This window comes from Phascolarctos cinereus, unplaced genomic scaffold, assembly GCF_003287225.1.
Source record: "Phascolarctos cinereus isolate Bilbo 61053 unplaced genomic scaffold, phaCin_HiC Scaffold_8;HRSCAF=390, whole genome shotgun sequence".
In the NCBI taxonomy this organism is placed as follows: Eukaryota; Metazoa; Chordata; class Mammalia; order Diprotodontia; family Phascolarctidae; genus Phascolarctos; species Phascolarctos cinereus.
Window position 1 is genome coordinate 3339800 of NW_027556291.1, and position 14450 is coordinate 3354249.

Here is a 14450-nt window from a genome sequence, read left to right on the forward strand (position 1 = left end):
TGGCAAGGTCCCTTCCAACTCCCACATTCTGGGCTTCTGTGAACAGTTAAGTAGAAGACTTGCTGGGCACCAAGGTACCTGATTCAGACGTGAGACATGAGCTTTCTGCCTCGCTTACTGTTCCCATCAGTGTCTGACTTGAGTGCCCCTGGCCAGCCAAGTGGGAGCCTGAAGACTGCCTGTCCTGGAGCCTCGGTTCCTCTGGCCTCAGAGCAGGCAACAGGCCCAACAGAGACTATGGCAGGGAGCAGCAGACTGGGCTTGGAGTCAGGGCATCTGAGTTCAAATTTCAGCTCTGCCAGTTACAAGTGGTGTGACAAATCGCTTCCTCTCTATGAGTCTCATCTTACTTATTCATCTGGAGCAGGGGCTGTAAAATGGCCCCAAACTGGGTGGCTTTCTCAGCCCATCCGTGGGCATCCCCTGATGTGCAATTGCTCTGGAAGGTGCCCCAGATGGCCTGGCTTCTCCCACCAGTTAAAGGATCCAGGAATGTGAGAAGCTTGAAGGAAACGAGAGCCCGATTGCTCTGGGAAGGTGCTCCCTGACCCAGCCAAGGAGCTCTGGGGAATGGTACATACACAGGTGGCCACAAGTCAGTGCTTCCATGAAAAGCCTGAGGGCTCCAGTGCTGCTGAGCTAGGCAGTGGCCAAGACCAGCCCTGTTGCTGTAGCATCGGCAGAGTGGAAGCTCCCTGAGGCTGGGGACTAGGCTTCGTTTTTCTGTGCCTTGCCCATAGCCAACGCTTCACAAATACTTGCTGAATTCAATTTGGAGTCAGCTGACCTAGGTTCCAGGTCAAGCCCACCACTTGCTTTTGAATGTGACCTTGGGCTAAGGCAAGGGTTCTTCTGACTTCTGGCTTTGAGATTGTGCTGCTCCCAAACGAGGTTCTTCTCCATGTGTGAGCAGATGAGGGGCCTTAATCCCAGCCAACAGTAAAATGTCAGCTCCTTGAAGACATCGCCCAGTTTGGGTCCGGGTTTGGTGTGTGTCTCTGGATGCCCATAGTGCCTAGCATGTAGGTCAGAAATGCTTGTTGGATTGTGCTGGGCCAAGGCTTTTCACCTCTGTGTACCTCTGCTGGCCTCCGTGTAGCACCAAGGCCTGTTTGCATGATTTGCACTACAGGACCAGAGAAACATAGATTTAGAGTGGTAAGAGGCCTGGAAGCTGGAAATCAAGACTGAAGCCTCACTTACAGAGGACGAAACTGAATCTGAGAGAGGCCGAGCAACTTGGACAAGATCACAGGCCTGAAGTCGCAAAACTCAGATTCAAACTCAGGTCATCCGACTCCAAATCCAGCCCCTTCCTCCTGTGCCACACTGCCTCTTCCTGCCTTCTGGGGGAAGCAATTTGGCCCGCTTTGGAAGGAAGAAGATATAATCTGACAATTCCCCCCTCAAGTCCCCAAGCTGAAGGTATATCCATACAGCCTCCTTAGTCAAAGGTGCTAATGGAGAGTATCCCAGGCACCTGTGAGCGCCTCCTGCCCTCTTCTTGCTGAGCCATATCACAAGGCAACAGAGAGCACTCTCCCTTCAGGTGCCCAGCACAATGCACTTCCCCGAGCACACTGAGGGACATCCAAACAAGAGGCTCTGTTTCACTGCCCCTGCTACATTCGATGACCCCTGTGGCTTCCAACGGCTGCTGATCGCAGGGCCGCTCAGAGCACCGGTCTGCATCATCAGGCCCCTCACTCCTCAATCTCTTTAATAAAGCTTCTGCATGCCCAGGCTCTCCTTCAGTCCCGTTCAGGCTGGCACGCCTGCTTCCTTCCCCTTCTGGGGTTCCCTTCTCACCTCTTGCTCTTCTAAACTCTCCCCTGTGCTCCTGGTCTAATTTGCCAAGCTGAATGGCAGCAGCATGAGGACAAGATGGGGGAGGGAGGGAGGGAGGGAGGGAGAGGCCATCTGCTCCTTGTATGAGCACAGAACTGGCCACATGTCAACAGGACATGTAACTGGAACTATGCCTCAGAGGATGAGAATACCAACCGATGACAAGGTCAGCCAAAAAGTCTATCCCATCCAAGCCTCCCAGAAGCCCTGGAAGGGAGAGGCCATTATTCTCCCCATTTCAGGGATGAGAAAACTGAGGGTCACACAGCTTCCTGACTCAGTAAGTCCAGTATTCTGTCCACTATCCCATGCCGCTTCTATGACAATCACAGACCCTTCGAGGCCCATCTGGCCAACCTCCTCATTTTACAGAGAAGAAAACTGAGGCCCAGGAAGGGGACAGAAGAGTTGGGATGCTCAGAGCCTAGAATACTCCATGTCTACAGTCCCAGATGCCCCATGGCACCCATTTCAGAGCTGCCATGTCAAGGAGAGGTACAGTGCAATCTATGTGAAAGCTCGTTCAAACCCAAACTCTTGATCTCCTTAGGACTGGGTCCTCGTTAACTGGGCTTATTCCAAGAACTCCCAACTATCAAAGGATATGAACAGGCAGTTTCCAGAAAAAGAAATCAGAGCTATCTATAGTCATATGAAAAAATGCCCCTAAGTCACTACTGATTAGAGAAATGCATATAAAAACAACTCTGAGGCACCACCTCACACCTATCAGAAATGACAAATGCTGGAGGTTATGTGGGAGAATAGGTACACTGAAGCATTGTTGGTGGAGTTGTGAACTGCTCCTACCATTCTGAAGGACAATTTAGAACTACACCCAAAGGGCTAGAAAATTGTGCATACCCCTTGACCCAGCAATACCATTACTAAATCTGTATCCCAAAGGGATCAATGAAAAGGGAAAAGAACCTATATTACAAAATTATACACAGTATAGCAGCTCTTTTTGTGGTTGCAAAGAATTAGACATTAAGGGAAGCATAATTTTCTCACTTTCTTTTTCTTGCTTTTTTGGTGACATGGCTAATATGGAAATATGTTTTGCATGATTTCACATGTATAATTGATATCATATTGCTTGCCTTCTCAATGGGTGGGGGGGTGGGAGGGAGGCAGAGAATTTGGAACTCAAAATTCTTTTTAAAAGAATGTTGAAAATAAATAAATAATATATATTTTTAAAAACTGTATCCATGCTTTCATTGGCATGAGAGTTCCTTTCACCAATGCAGATCACAGACCCCCCAGACCTTCAGAAGGGATTTCATGAGCTGCTGTGACCCCAAAACACTTAGCATGAGGCTGCCAACCCCTCTGGTGATAAACTTCTCACTTCAGACCTAGATTGGAGTCCCAGCTCAGCCACTTCCTAGCTATGTAACCTTGGGCAGCTGGCTCCACTAACACTGAGCCTCACTTTCCTTCTCTGTAAAAATGGGGATAGGCTCATTATGAGGAAATAGCTTTGTCAGCTGAGAAGGGCTTATAGGAATTGACCTGGTTGGGTTCCATCAATTCTTTCTTCCAACAAACATTTCTCAAACAGCAGCTACGTGCAAGACGCAAGAGACAAAGAGAGACCCAATACAAGACCTGTTCTTGAGGATCTCATGAACAGGGGAGGCAGGGGGGCTGCAAGTCCACTGATACCTTGCTAGGGGTCTCGTCTTACTGTAAGGCAAACAGGCCACTTATTGGCAGAGCCACACAGCTGCTCATGACATCTGACCTGATAATTCCCCTTGGGGGAATAGATGCCAAGCAAATAATTCAAAAGGGAAAGCCTGTCATAGCATCACTTTTTTTTTTTAAGGCAATTGGGGCTAAGTGACTTGCCCAGAGTCACACAGCTAGTAAGTGTCAAGTGTTTGGTCTGAGGCCGGATTTGAACTCAGTTTCTCCTGATTTCAGGGCCAATGCTCTATCCACTGCACCACCTAGCTTCCCCTTAGCAGCACTTTGTAATGGGGAAAACTGGGATCAACCTATGCTAGGATATAGAACCCTAGAGAAAAGGCTCCAGGCCTCCAGAAACACCATGTGTTGACCAAGATGGAAGTGATAAGCAAGCCTAAAAACTGAATATATTTTGTACAAGTTCATAGACTCTCTCAGTTGGAAGGGGCCTCCACAGTATCTAGTACAAGTTTCATCCAATTAAGGATCCCCTCTACAGCACCCCTCAACAACTGACCAGCCAGCCAGAGACAAAAGGAACATGTTTGGTGCCTGGACATGGCAACCCTGAAGGAGGAAGTACACTCCAGGATACCAGGAAGGGAGAGGAAAGCCACCCTGGGATATCCTGCTGCTACCAGCAGGGCCAAAGCCAGGCAGGAGAAGAAGTAAGCTCTGGGGTGAGGCCTTTAAATTTCCTGCCTTGGGAAGAAGTCCCCCATGGCCCCACCCTAGTTATACCTCTGCATCCAGCCTTCAAGTGAAGACCTCCAGTGATAGGGAGCTCATTCCCTGCCAAGGCCACCTACTCTGCTTTCTCAAGGCCCTGGGCTCAGCCCTGAGAATACAAAGATATACCAGAGACCTTGTTATCACCAGCTGGTGCTCACTGTTCCTCATTGTTTAGTTCTATATAATTTTAAAATCTGGCCCTCAAACCCTATCAGCTTTTGCCTCATGGACTTGAGGAATGCTGAAAAGAGATTCGAACAACTGACTCACCAGTGAATTAGTGGAATGTTTGACCTAAAATAGGGCTTTGAGACAGGAAACAAAGGGTGGGGATAAGCTGCCCTTCTTCAGATGAAAAAGTACAGACAGCAGCATCCCCCAAGGGATTAGTGCTCAGGCTGCTCTTACTGAAAATTCAATTTAATTCAACAAACTTTTCTTTTTTTATAATTCAATTTTGTTCTAGTTTAGTTTCTAATTCTTTCCCTCCCACCCACGGATAAGGCAAGAAAAACAACCCGTTACAACCATGCGTCATCAAGCAAAACGATTTCCTCCATCAATCTATACGCTTCGATCTGTCAATCAGCAACTGTGGCTTTCCAAGTTGTTTGTCTTTACAGTATTGTTGTTAATTGTGTAAATTGTTCTCCTAGTTCTGCTGACTTCACTCTGCCTCAGTTCATACACAGTTTATTACCATTATAACAGTTTAAAATTTTAGCTTTTAATTACAGTGAACTTTTGATTCTGTCCCAGTAAAGGAAAAGTACTGGCAAAAATTAGAACCCAAACTGGAACTGACATATAAAGTAAAAAAGTGAAAAACTGATATAGACAGACAGATAGATAGATAGACAGATGGATAGACAGACAGACAGATAGATAGATAGACAGATGGATAGACAGACAGACAGATAGATAGATGGATGGATAGACAGACAGATAGATAGATAGATAGATAGATAGATAGATAGATAGATAGATAGATGGATAGACAGATGGATAGACAGACAGACAGACAGACAGACAGACAGATAGATAGATAGATGGATAGACAGACAGACAGATAGATAGATAGATAGATAGATAGATAGATAGATAGATAGATAGATGGATGGATGGATGGATGGATGGACGGACAGACGGACGGACGGATGGATGGATGGATGGATGGATAGATAGACAGACGGACGGACGGATGGATGGATGGATGGATGGATGGATGGATGGATGGATGGATGGATAGACAGATGGGCGGGTGGACAGACGGACAGACAGACAGAGACAGACAGATAGATAGATAGATAGATGGATGGATAGACAGACAGACAGAGAGACAGACAGATAGATAGACAGATAGATAGACAGACAGATAGATAGATAGATGGATAGATATCATGTCCATGTTGCACCAAATTCAATCACTTGATGATTCCATTAATTTGGCAGCAAAAATACAATTCATTAATTTGCTGACTTGGTGCCGATGAGGCCACAGCCTTCAATGAGTCTTCCCAGGTCTGGGGGCAACAGTACAGAGAATGCTGATCCCCCAACAGCTGAATGGACAGGAATGCAAGCAGCCCCACCTTGTGTTTGCTTCTTTCCTTCCTATTTGGACACTGACTATTTACGTGTCTGAGGAAAGTGAGAGTAAGTTTCTTGTTTCCCAAGTAGTCACTTTCCAGCAGACCTTTTAGGACCCAAATTTCCAGGGAAGCTGTTTTCAACACATCAAAATGCACCATGGAGATGATCAGATAGTCGATGGTTTAAAAAAAAAGTTCCAGGTCCTTCTCCCCACTTCAGCAGCCCAGTGACCCTGAGGAGAAGCCGAAATCCAGAGCTTGCCTCTTCTAGACCCACAAAGCCTCTTCTTTTTCCCCAGGATCACTTGAGCAGGCCAAGAGTCCTCCTCCCTTCCTCCCCGAGGAAGGATTCTCCAGCTTCACTGGGTCAGGTTCAGACCCTGGGAAGCTGCGACCAATGGAAGCACATGGACTCATGGCAGGCCGCCCGCCGCCGCCCGTTCTGTGATTGAAACATAAATAAACCAGCTGTCCTTCCTGGTTTGCAGCCAGAGGTACCACAAAGCCAGAAAACAGAGAAAGAAACAGGGCCTGAAAACAAGGAGAGGGTTTTTCTAGGCAGCCTTCATTGCCTGTACCCTCCTCAAGAAAGAACACAGCATCCTTTCCTACCCAGCAAGGTCATGGGGTAGGGTAACTTGCTCCTTCCGGTTTTATTATACAAAACAAGTCATCTATCCAGTAACCTCCTTGCTGGCAAAAAATCTCAGACATTGAGCTAAAAGGGCTCCCACCCCTTGTTTTACAGAGGGGGAAATTGAGGCCCACTCAGAGGCAAAGTTACACAGGTATTGAGCAACAGACCTTGTTTTCAATGTCAGGACCCTGAATCTCAGAAGCTTTTTCATGTCTGTACCATACCCAGACACTCTGAAGGTCTTTAGAACTCTGCTTACTAGGGACTGTGCTCGGCACTGGGAAAACCAAGGGAGAGTTGACAAAGACCTTCCTCTTACTTTCCATTTTATATACATAGACACAGGATGTCCCAAAAGTCTTAGGTCAGTTTTATACTTTAATAACCTCAGAAGCACAAGTGCTATGTATTTACAAAACAACATTTGAAAGGTGAATTATTTAAATTTTTAAAATATTGATATTTCTTATTAAAAGTCAACATTACCACCATCTTGTGCTATATGTAATACTCTTCTCAATTTGTGAGCTTTGTAAAAAACTTTTCTAATTGCTGCTCAATTACAGAAAGGATACCAGCCCCCAGATCAGCCAAAAAGGGAGGTTTTGATGTGATCCCCCAAGAAAAAGTCTAATGGAGATAAATTAGGTGACCAAGGTAGCCAATCGAGGTGGCCCCCTCCACCACCAATCCACTGGCCTGAGAAAGTGTCATCCAGAAAATGAAATTTAAAATGTATGATTCAAAATTCACACAGCTAACGGAATATAAAAGAAATGTAAATAACTTTTAAATTATGTTTCTGTAAGCTAGATGGTGCAGTGGGTAGAGTGCTGGGGCCTGGAGTCAGGAAGACTCTTCTTCCTGAGTTCAAATCCAGCCTCAGCAGACATTTCCTAGCTGTGTGACCCTGGGCAAAGTCACTTTGTCCTGTTTGCGTCAGTTTCCTCATCTGTAAAATGAGCTGGAAAAGGAAATGGCAAACCACTCCAGTATCTTTGCCAAGAAAACCCCAAAAGGGGTCACGGAGAATCAGATACGACTGAAAAATGATGAAAGAGCCATAAGCTTGTAGCATTTATACTTCCGAATTTATTAAAAAAAATTTTAAACTACACTGAGACTTTTGGGACAATCTGTGTATGTATATGTTGTTTCCTCTGATAGAATGTAAGCTCGTTGAGGGCAAGAACTGTTTCACTTTTAAGTTTGTACTCCCAGGCCCTAGCAGGCACTTAGTAAATGCTTGTTAGTGAATAGGTGGCTCTAGTAGCTTGTGGGGTTTTGTATTTTTGTCCAACCTAGAACTAAGGCAACTCTTGCTTCCAAGGCAGAATCACACTATGAGTCACGTGAGGGAGTGAGCTGCACTACAGGACCAGCATAGGATTGGTGCGACGTTCTATCAGGGAGCAAGCTTTGAGGCAGGTGATGAAGGGTGAGGCTAAATGGTCACTTCTGTGCATGACAAAGTGGAGGCAGCGGCATTCCCCAAGGGATCAGTGTCCTTCCTCCCGAACTGCCCAGGGCTTAACTCCTCTGTAGTTCTTCACCTTCTATTCCTGAGTGGACTTGTTCTCTTCCCCCGTTAGAAGGGAAGTGCACTGTGGGTAGGGACTGTTTTATTCTCTGTCCCTGATACCCAACACAGTGCCAGGCACACCAGAAGTATGTAATGAATGCTCGCTGATTGATTTGTCCTGAACCTAAGTTAGTGTCTTTCACCTAGGTCAGGTCACCTCTCCAAAACGAGTCACAATCTGCAACAGGCCCTCAATATGAAGAGCGACAAGCACAAAAATGGGCCGTGGCCCCGATCGGGCCGCTACTGTAAGTAGGGCTGAGAGAGGCTCTATAACCAAAGGATAGTAGAGGTCCTCAAAGAGAAAAGATGCCATTGCTGCTACAAAGAAAGTCAGTGAAGACCCAACTGGCTGAGAAATCGCACACTCAGAGAGTATATCTGCATGACATGGCATTCTCAGAGACTGCTGTCCAAAGTACTCCAAAGACAGCCCTTGACACTCTCATGAAACTGAGGAAGTAACGCAAACGTTCCAAATCTGTGAATACAAAATATGTATCAGGAGAAAATCAAGAGGCCTTGGAGCAGCTGGGGAGAATCAGAGTGGGCTTCCTGGAAGAGGGGGCACCTGAGCTGAGCTTTGTAGAAAGGTAAGGATTCTTTTTTTTTGGGGGGGGGGTTGGGCAATGGGGGTTAAGTGACTTGCCCAGGGTCACACAGCTAGTAAGTGTTTTACGTCTGAGGCCGGATTTGAACTCAGGTCCTCCTGAATCCAGGGCTGGTGCTCTACCCACTGTGCCATGTAGCTGCCCCCAAAAGGTAAGGATTCTAAGAGGCTGAGGTGATCAGAGAAAGCTCTCCAGCCATGGGGCCCAGCTCATACAAAGGCAAAGGGGTGGGAAATGGAGTGTTGTATACAAGGAATAGCAAGTGGGCTGGTATGGCTAGAACACAGAGTGTGTAAAGAGGATTAAGGTATGATACCTCTGGCAAGGAAGGCTCTGTGATATCACTAGGCACGTGACCCAAAGATGTCAAAAACTGATAGGACCTGGATTTTCAAAGATATTTACATCAATACTTTTTTGTTGGTGCAAACAAGGAGAAACAAAATGGCCACCTAGCGATTTGGGGATGGCTGAACAAACTGTGGTAGATGAATTCAACAGAATGTCATTGTGTTGTAAGAAGAGGCGATTACAGGGGCAGCTGGATGGGTGCAGTGGATAGAGCACCAGCCCTGCAGTCAGGCAGACCTGAGTTCAAATCCGGATTCAGAACAAACACCTGACACTTACTACCTGTGTGACCCTGGGCAAGTCACTTAACCCCAACTGCCCTCACCAAAAAAAGCCCCCCAAAACTTCAAAGCTCAGATCAACACAGAGACTAATGAGGACTCTGTAAGATTGACGAAGATGCATGCCATACTCCTCTAGAAGCGACAAAATGGACTGAACATGCAGAGAGAGAGACGCCACATTCTCAAGCGTGTGGCCAATGTGTTGTTTGTCTTGACTCTACTTCTTTGTTACCAGGGGGACCTTCTATTCTGTGAAGGGTCTGTCAGAGGTAGGTAGTAGGAGGTGATAGAGGAAGGGAAGGGAAAAGGAGAAGAAGGGAAAGGTGGGGGAAAGGAAAAGGAAGGGAAAGGGAGGGGAAAAGGAGAAGAAGGGAAAGGTGGGGAAAGGGAAAAGGAAGGGAAAGGTGGGGGAAGGGAAAAGGAAGGGAAAGGTGGGGGAAGGGAAAAGGAAGGGAAAGGGAGGGGAAAAGGAAAGGGAGGGGAAAAGGAGAAGGGAAAGGTAGGGAAAGGGAAAAGGAAGGGAAAGGTGGGGGAAGGGAAAAGGAAGGGAAAGGGAGGGGAAAAGGAAAGGGAGGGGGAAAGGAGGGGAAATGGGGGGGGGAGGACATCAATAAAACATTTAAAAAGACACAGAAGAAAAACCAGAGATGTCAGAATGGGCCCCAAATAGGGTACTTCTGTTGCTTCCTTGATAAATTTAATGCACATTTTAAAAAATAATCTAAACATAACAGAAATTCAGCAGTTTCATATACAGTCTTCTTTGCATACGGGAATGTTTGTATTTATTGATGATTATTAAGTTCATAAGAAAATGGAATTTTAAAAAAGCTAACCTAGAACCAAAATGGGAAGGCCTTTGAATGGCAAACAGAGGAGTCTGTAGTTTATTCTGGAGGCAAGAGGGAGCCACTGGAGTTTCACGAGCAGAGGAGTATCATGGTCAGACCTAGTTTTAGGAAGATTACTGTGTGAAGAATGGATTGGAGAGATTGGAGGCAGGAAAAATCAATTGGGACACCATTGCAATAATGGAGAAGAAACACCATGCATGCCTAAACCACAGTGGTGGCTATGTGAATGGAGAGAAGGGGTGGAGGGCAAGATATTGTGGGCACAGAATCCATAACATTTGGCAACTGATGGAATGTGAGGAGTGCGGCAGAGTGAGGAATTGAGGATATAAACATGGGTGACTGACTGGTGCCCTTGCCAGAGTATGGAAGTTAGGAAGAGGGATGGGCTCGGAAAGCAGATCATGAGTTCTGTTTGGGAGACATTGATGCCTACAGAAAATGGGAACGGCCCAGCAGTGATGTGGGACAGAGACCAGGGCTGGAGCCTCCATCTGGGAGGCAGGAACCCTAGGGGCTGATAGATATCACAAAGAAAAGGTAAAGAGATATTGAAAAAGAGATGACAAGGCCTTAGGCTACAGTCAGAGGAGCAGGGGAACACGGGGAATGACCTAGCAAAAAAACAGAAGAGCGGTCAGATGGGAAGGAGACAAGGGAGAGTATGGGCATGAAAACCCAGTCAAGAAGTAGCCAGCAGCAGGAAGTACCAAGGCTACAGGAAGGCCAAGAAGAAGAGGCAACCAAGAGGTCCTTGGTCAGCTGCCGTTGAGCGAGGAGGCCAGGAGCCAGACTACAAGGGATCGAGAAGTGAGGGAGAGGAGATGAGGTGGAGGTAACCAGCAAATATAGACTGCTTTTTCAAGGTCAAGGGGGGAACCTCAGCTTCCTCCTCTGCTGGATGAGGCCATTGGCCTACATGCCCTCTCAGCGGGCCCTTCTCTCTTCAAAGATCTCTGGTCCTCTGATGCTAGAAAAGGAATCCGTGCCACAAAGTCTCAGTTCCTGTAGACCTCCATGGGAGCGGGCTTCCACATAAGCTTGAAAATGCTACTAGTTTTAAAGGCGGCCCCCTAAAGAATCCAAAAGCTTCACCTCAGGAATTCTTCCTTTCAAAAAGTTCTGCTGCAGAGTCAGAGAGGCAGCCTGGAATCATGGAGTGAGCTGGCCTCCAGGCCAGAACAGCTGAGCTCAAATCCGAGCCCCTGCTGTGTCCATGAGCATGAGCCTCTGCACATCACTGAACCTCTGGAGTGCCCTAGGCGGCCCTCGAAGACCAGCAATGACTGAGAAAACTAACAGGGGCAGAGGGAGATCAGAGGACCAGTTCTAATCCTACCATTGCCAGAGACCTGCCCTACTCCCTGGACAAGTCTGGAGGTTGCTGGGAGAGGGGAGGACCAAAATCCACAGGTGAAATGCTATGAAAAGGTCCACTTCCCGTTGGAAAACCTCCTTTATCCCCAAAGGAGCCGTGAAAATCAAAGCGCCCCCCCCATCTTGCCCCAGCCTCATCTCAGCCTGCTGAGCTCATGGGGTCAATGCTCTGGGAGATCACCGCCAAATTTCTCTGAACCCAGCCCTGTCAGGCCTTGCCCCAGTCCCAGCCCCGAAGCATAATGCCCGAGGTCCCTGCAGGACCCCCCAGATCCAAGGCCAAGAACAGTGAGAGCCGACCCACAGCAGTATGCTAGCAACTAGCCTGAAGCTGTAAAGTGCCCGAGGCCACCCCTCTGCTGCCCACCACTTCCTCCAGGGGCCCCCATCAGTTAGGAAATGGAGGGGAAGAGTGGGAGAAGGGGACAGCGCTGATAGTTGAGAACAGATCTTGATTCAGCCACCAAGGCCCTCCAAGCTGCAGTGATGTGGACAAAAGGCAGCAGAGGTGAAGAGCCTCCGACCTCCCTCCTTGCACTGATTCTCCCTGTGTGAGCACATCACTGAACCTCTGGAGTGCCCTGGAGTGCCAAACCTACCTGGGAGAGCCTCATCCCTGGCCCCCATTTCGGGTCTGCATTGATCATTCGGGCTCTGGCTTTCTCGGGGGGCGGGGGGATGAGAATTGGCTTTCTACCGGTAAAGTGGGCTGCCCCCAGAGCCTCTTCCACACAGTTAAAGCGCTGCCGGCCCGAAATGCCCTACTCAAGTCAACCCACAACAGATACTGGCCGCTTAGGGAGGGAGAAAATGAGGGGATCTCGTGGCCCTCCCTTCCTGGAGGTTTTCAGAGGAGAGGCTGGCTGTCCTCCTGGCCAGGATGCTGCAGCAGGGATGACTGCACAGGTAACCGACAGGACCAGAGGGGCTGTGCAGGCGCTCCTAACGGGGAACCTGGCAGCATTCTGGGCAAAGCTGCCCCTCGCTGGAGCGGCTGCAGATGGGGCTGCCCTTCCTTGGATGGAGCACGCGGATTCAGGTACCGGAGAGCGCTGGTCCACCGGCTCCTGCAGCTTCCGTTTGGTTTCAAAGGACTTTGGGCAGAGAGATAAACGAAAGGGAATCTGAATCTTGTCCTGGCCCCGGGCATCTCCTCCCCAGAGCGTTGGGAAAGGATGTTCAGGAAAAAAAAGTGGTGTCACTGGGGAAGGAAAGCCTCTGGGCGCAGTCAGCCCCTTCCCTTACTCGCTCACCGTGCCTCAGAATCGGGAATCGGGGAGTGGGAAATGGGGAACCCAACTGCAGTGTGCCGATCCAGAGCTCGAAAGGGAAGGGGCAAGGGAGGGCTGGAAACCAAGTCCCAGGCGGGCACGCAGCCTCACAGTCCAGATCTAAACGCAAAGCGCCCCACCCAGTCCGATAGCCGCAGATTCCAAAACAGTGATGGGGGGTGGGGGAATGTCAGCAGCCCTGCCCAGCTCAGCCCAGCGTGCGCCCTCCTGCTCCAGGGCAAAGCATGCCCGTCCCAGTCGGCGCCCCTTTCCCTCCCTGCGTCCGGCCGTGTGCTCGGCCCCGGGCCATGGGCTGCGGGTGGGCTTCCCGGCGGAGGGGGCCGCGGACCTGAGAAGGCTGGGCCGTCGGGGGGCCGCTTACCTGGCTCGGGGCTCGTGCGGAGGCCGGCGGCGGTGGAGCGCAGCAGACGCCGCTGCAGGCGGCCAGTGCGCTCTTGCAGGCGGGCCGTCCGGCGGCTCAACGCCAGCAGGTGGCCCTCGAGCTCCTCTAGCAGGGCCAGGGAATGGCCACACAGGTCGGCGAGCTGCCGAAGCAAGCTGAGGGCCGCCACGCCGCTCACGTCGCGCAGCTCAGTCAGCGGCACGGGCAGCGCGGCACGGGCCGGCCACAGGCGCGTTGGCACCACGCGCCGCTTGTAGAAGGGCATGGCTGGCCGCCGACGGCCGCGCCGCGCCGCTGTAGTGGCCGGGCTAATGCGGTCGGACGTGAGGACTGAGCGCTGGGCGCCCGCGGGACCGGCGGGCAGCGCCGACGGGCAGTTGGACCGACGGGCGCCGGCCTCCGCCCCCTACCGGCCCGAGGCTCAGCTCTCAACTCGCTGAGGGGCCAGTGACAGCCACAGCATCCCGCACGGACGGCCAGCTGCACTGGACGGCAGCGCGGGCCCCGAAGCTGCAGCCCCTAGCCTTTGGACTAGCTCAGCAGCTGTTGCTGCTGCTGTTGCTGCCCTGCGAGCCGCTGCTCCTATTACTGCTGCTCCTCCCCCTTCACTCCCGCCCCTCCTCCGACTGCCCCCCCCCCCGGCCCGCCTTCTTTTCCCAGGCAGAGGCACCGATTCACCGCGCTGGAGCTAGGACAGGAGGGGAGGGCAGGACAGGGCAGGAAGGGGAGGGTGAGACGGAAAGGGGGAGAGAGAGAGAGAGAGAGAGAGAGAGAGAGAGAGAGAGAGAGAGAGAGAGAGAGAGAGAGAGAGAGAGAGAGAGAGAGAGACAGAGAGACAGAGAGACAGAGACAGAGAGAGACAGAGACAGAGACAGAGAGAGAGACAGAGAGAGAGAGAGACAGAGACAGAGACAGAGAGAGAGAGACAGAGAGAGAGAGACAGAGAGAGACAGAGAGAGAGAGAGAGAGACAGAGAGAGAGACAGAGACAGAGACAGAGAGACAGAGAGAGAGAGAGAGAGAGAGAGAGAGAGAGAGACAGAGACAGAGACAGAGACAGACAGAGAGAGAGAGAGAGAGAGAGAGAGAGAGAGAGAGAGAGAGAGAGAGAGAGAGAGAGAGAGAGAGAGAGAGTCCGATCGAGCTGCGGCTCTGGATGGACAGCGGAATTCCCGTCACTCACTAGATAAAAAGTCTGTCCTCCCCCTCTG

General features: G+C 49.9%; 1 protein-coding gene across 1 annotated transcript in view; it reads right to left on the reverse strand.

The window, feature by feature from the left end:
• NHSL2 (NHS like 2) overlaps window positions 1-13799 on the reverse strand; it is a 180395-nt gene extending 166596 nt beyond the window's left edge. The window contains 1 exon segment of the mRNA XM_078147879.1: window positions 13220-13799. Coding sequence (XP_078004005.1) covers window positions 13220-13505 — 286 coding nt within the window. The 5' untranslated portion in view covers window positions 13506-13799.
• Window positions 13800-14450: the final 651 nt, after the last annotated feature.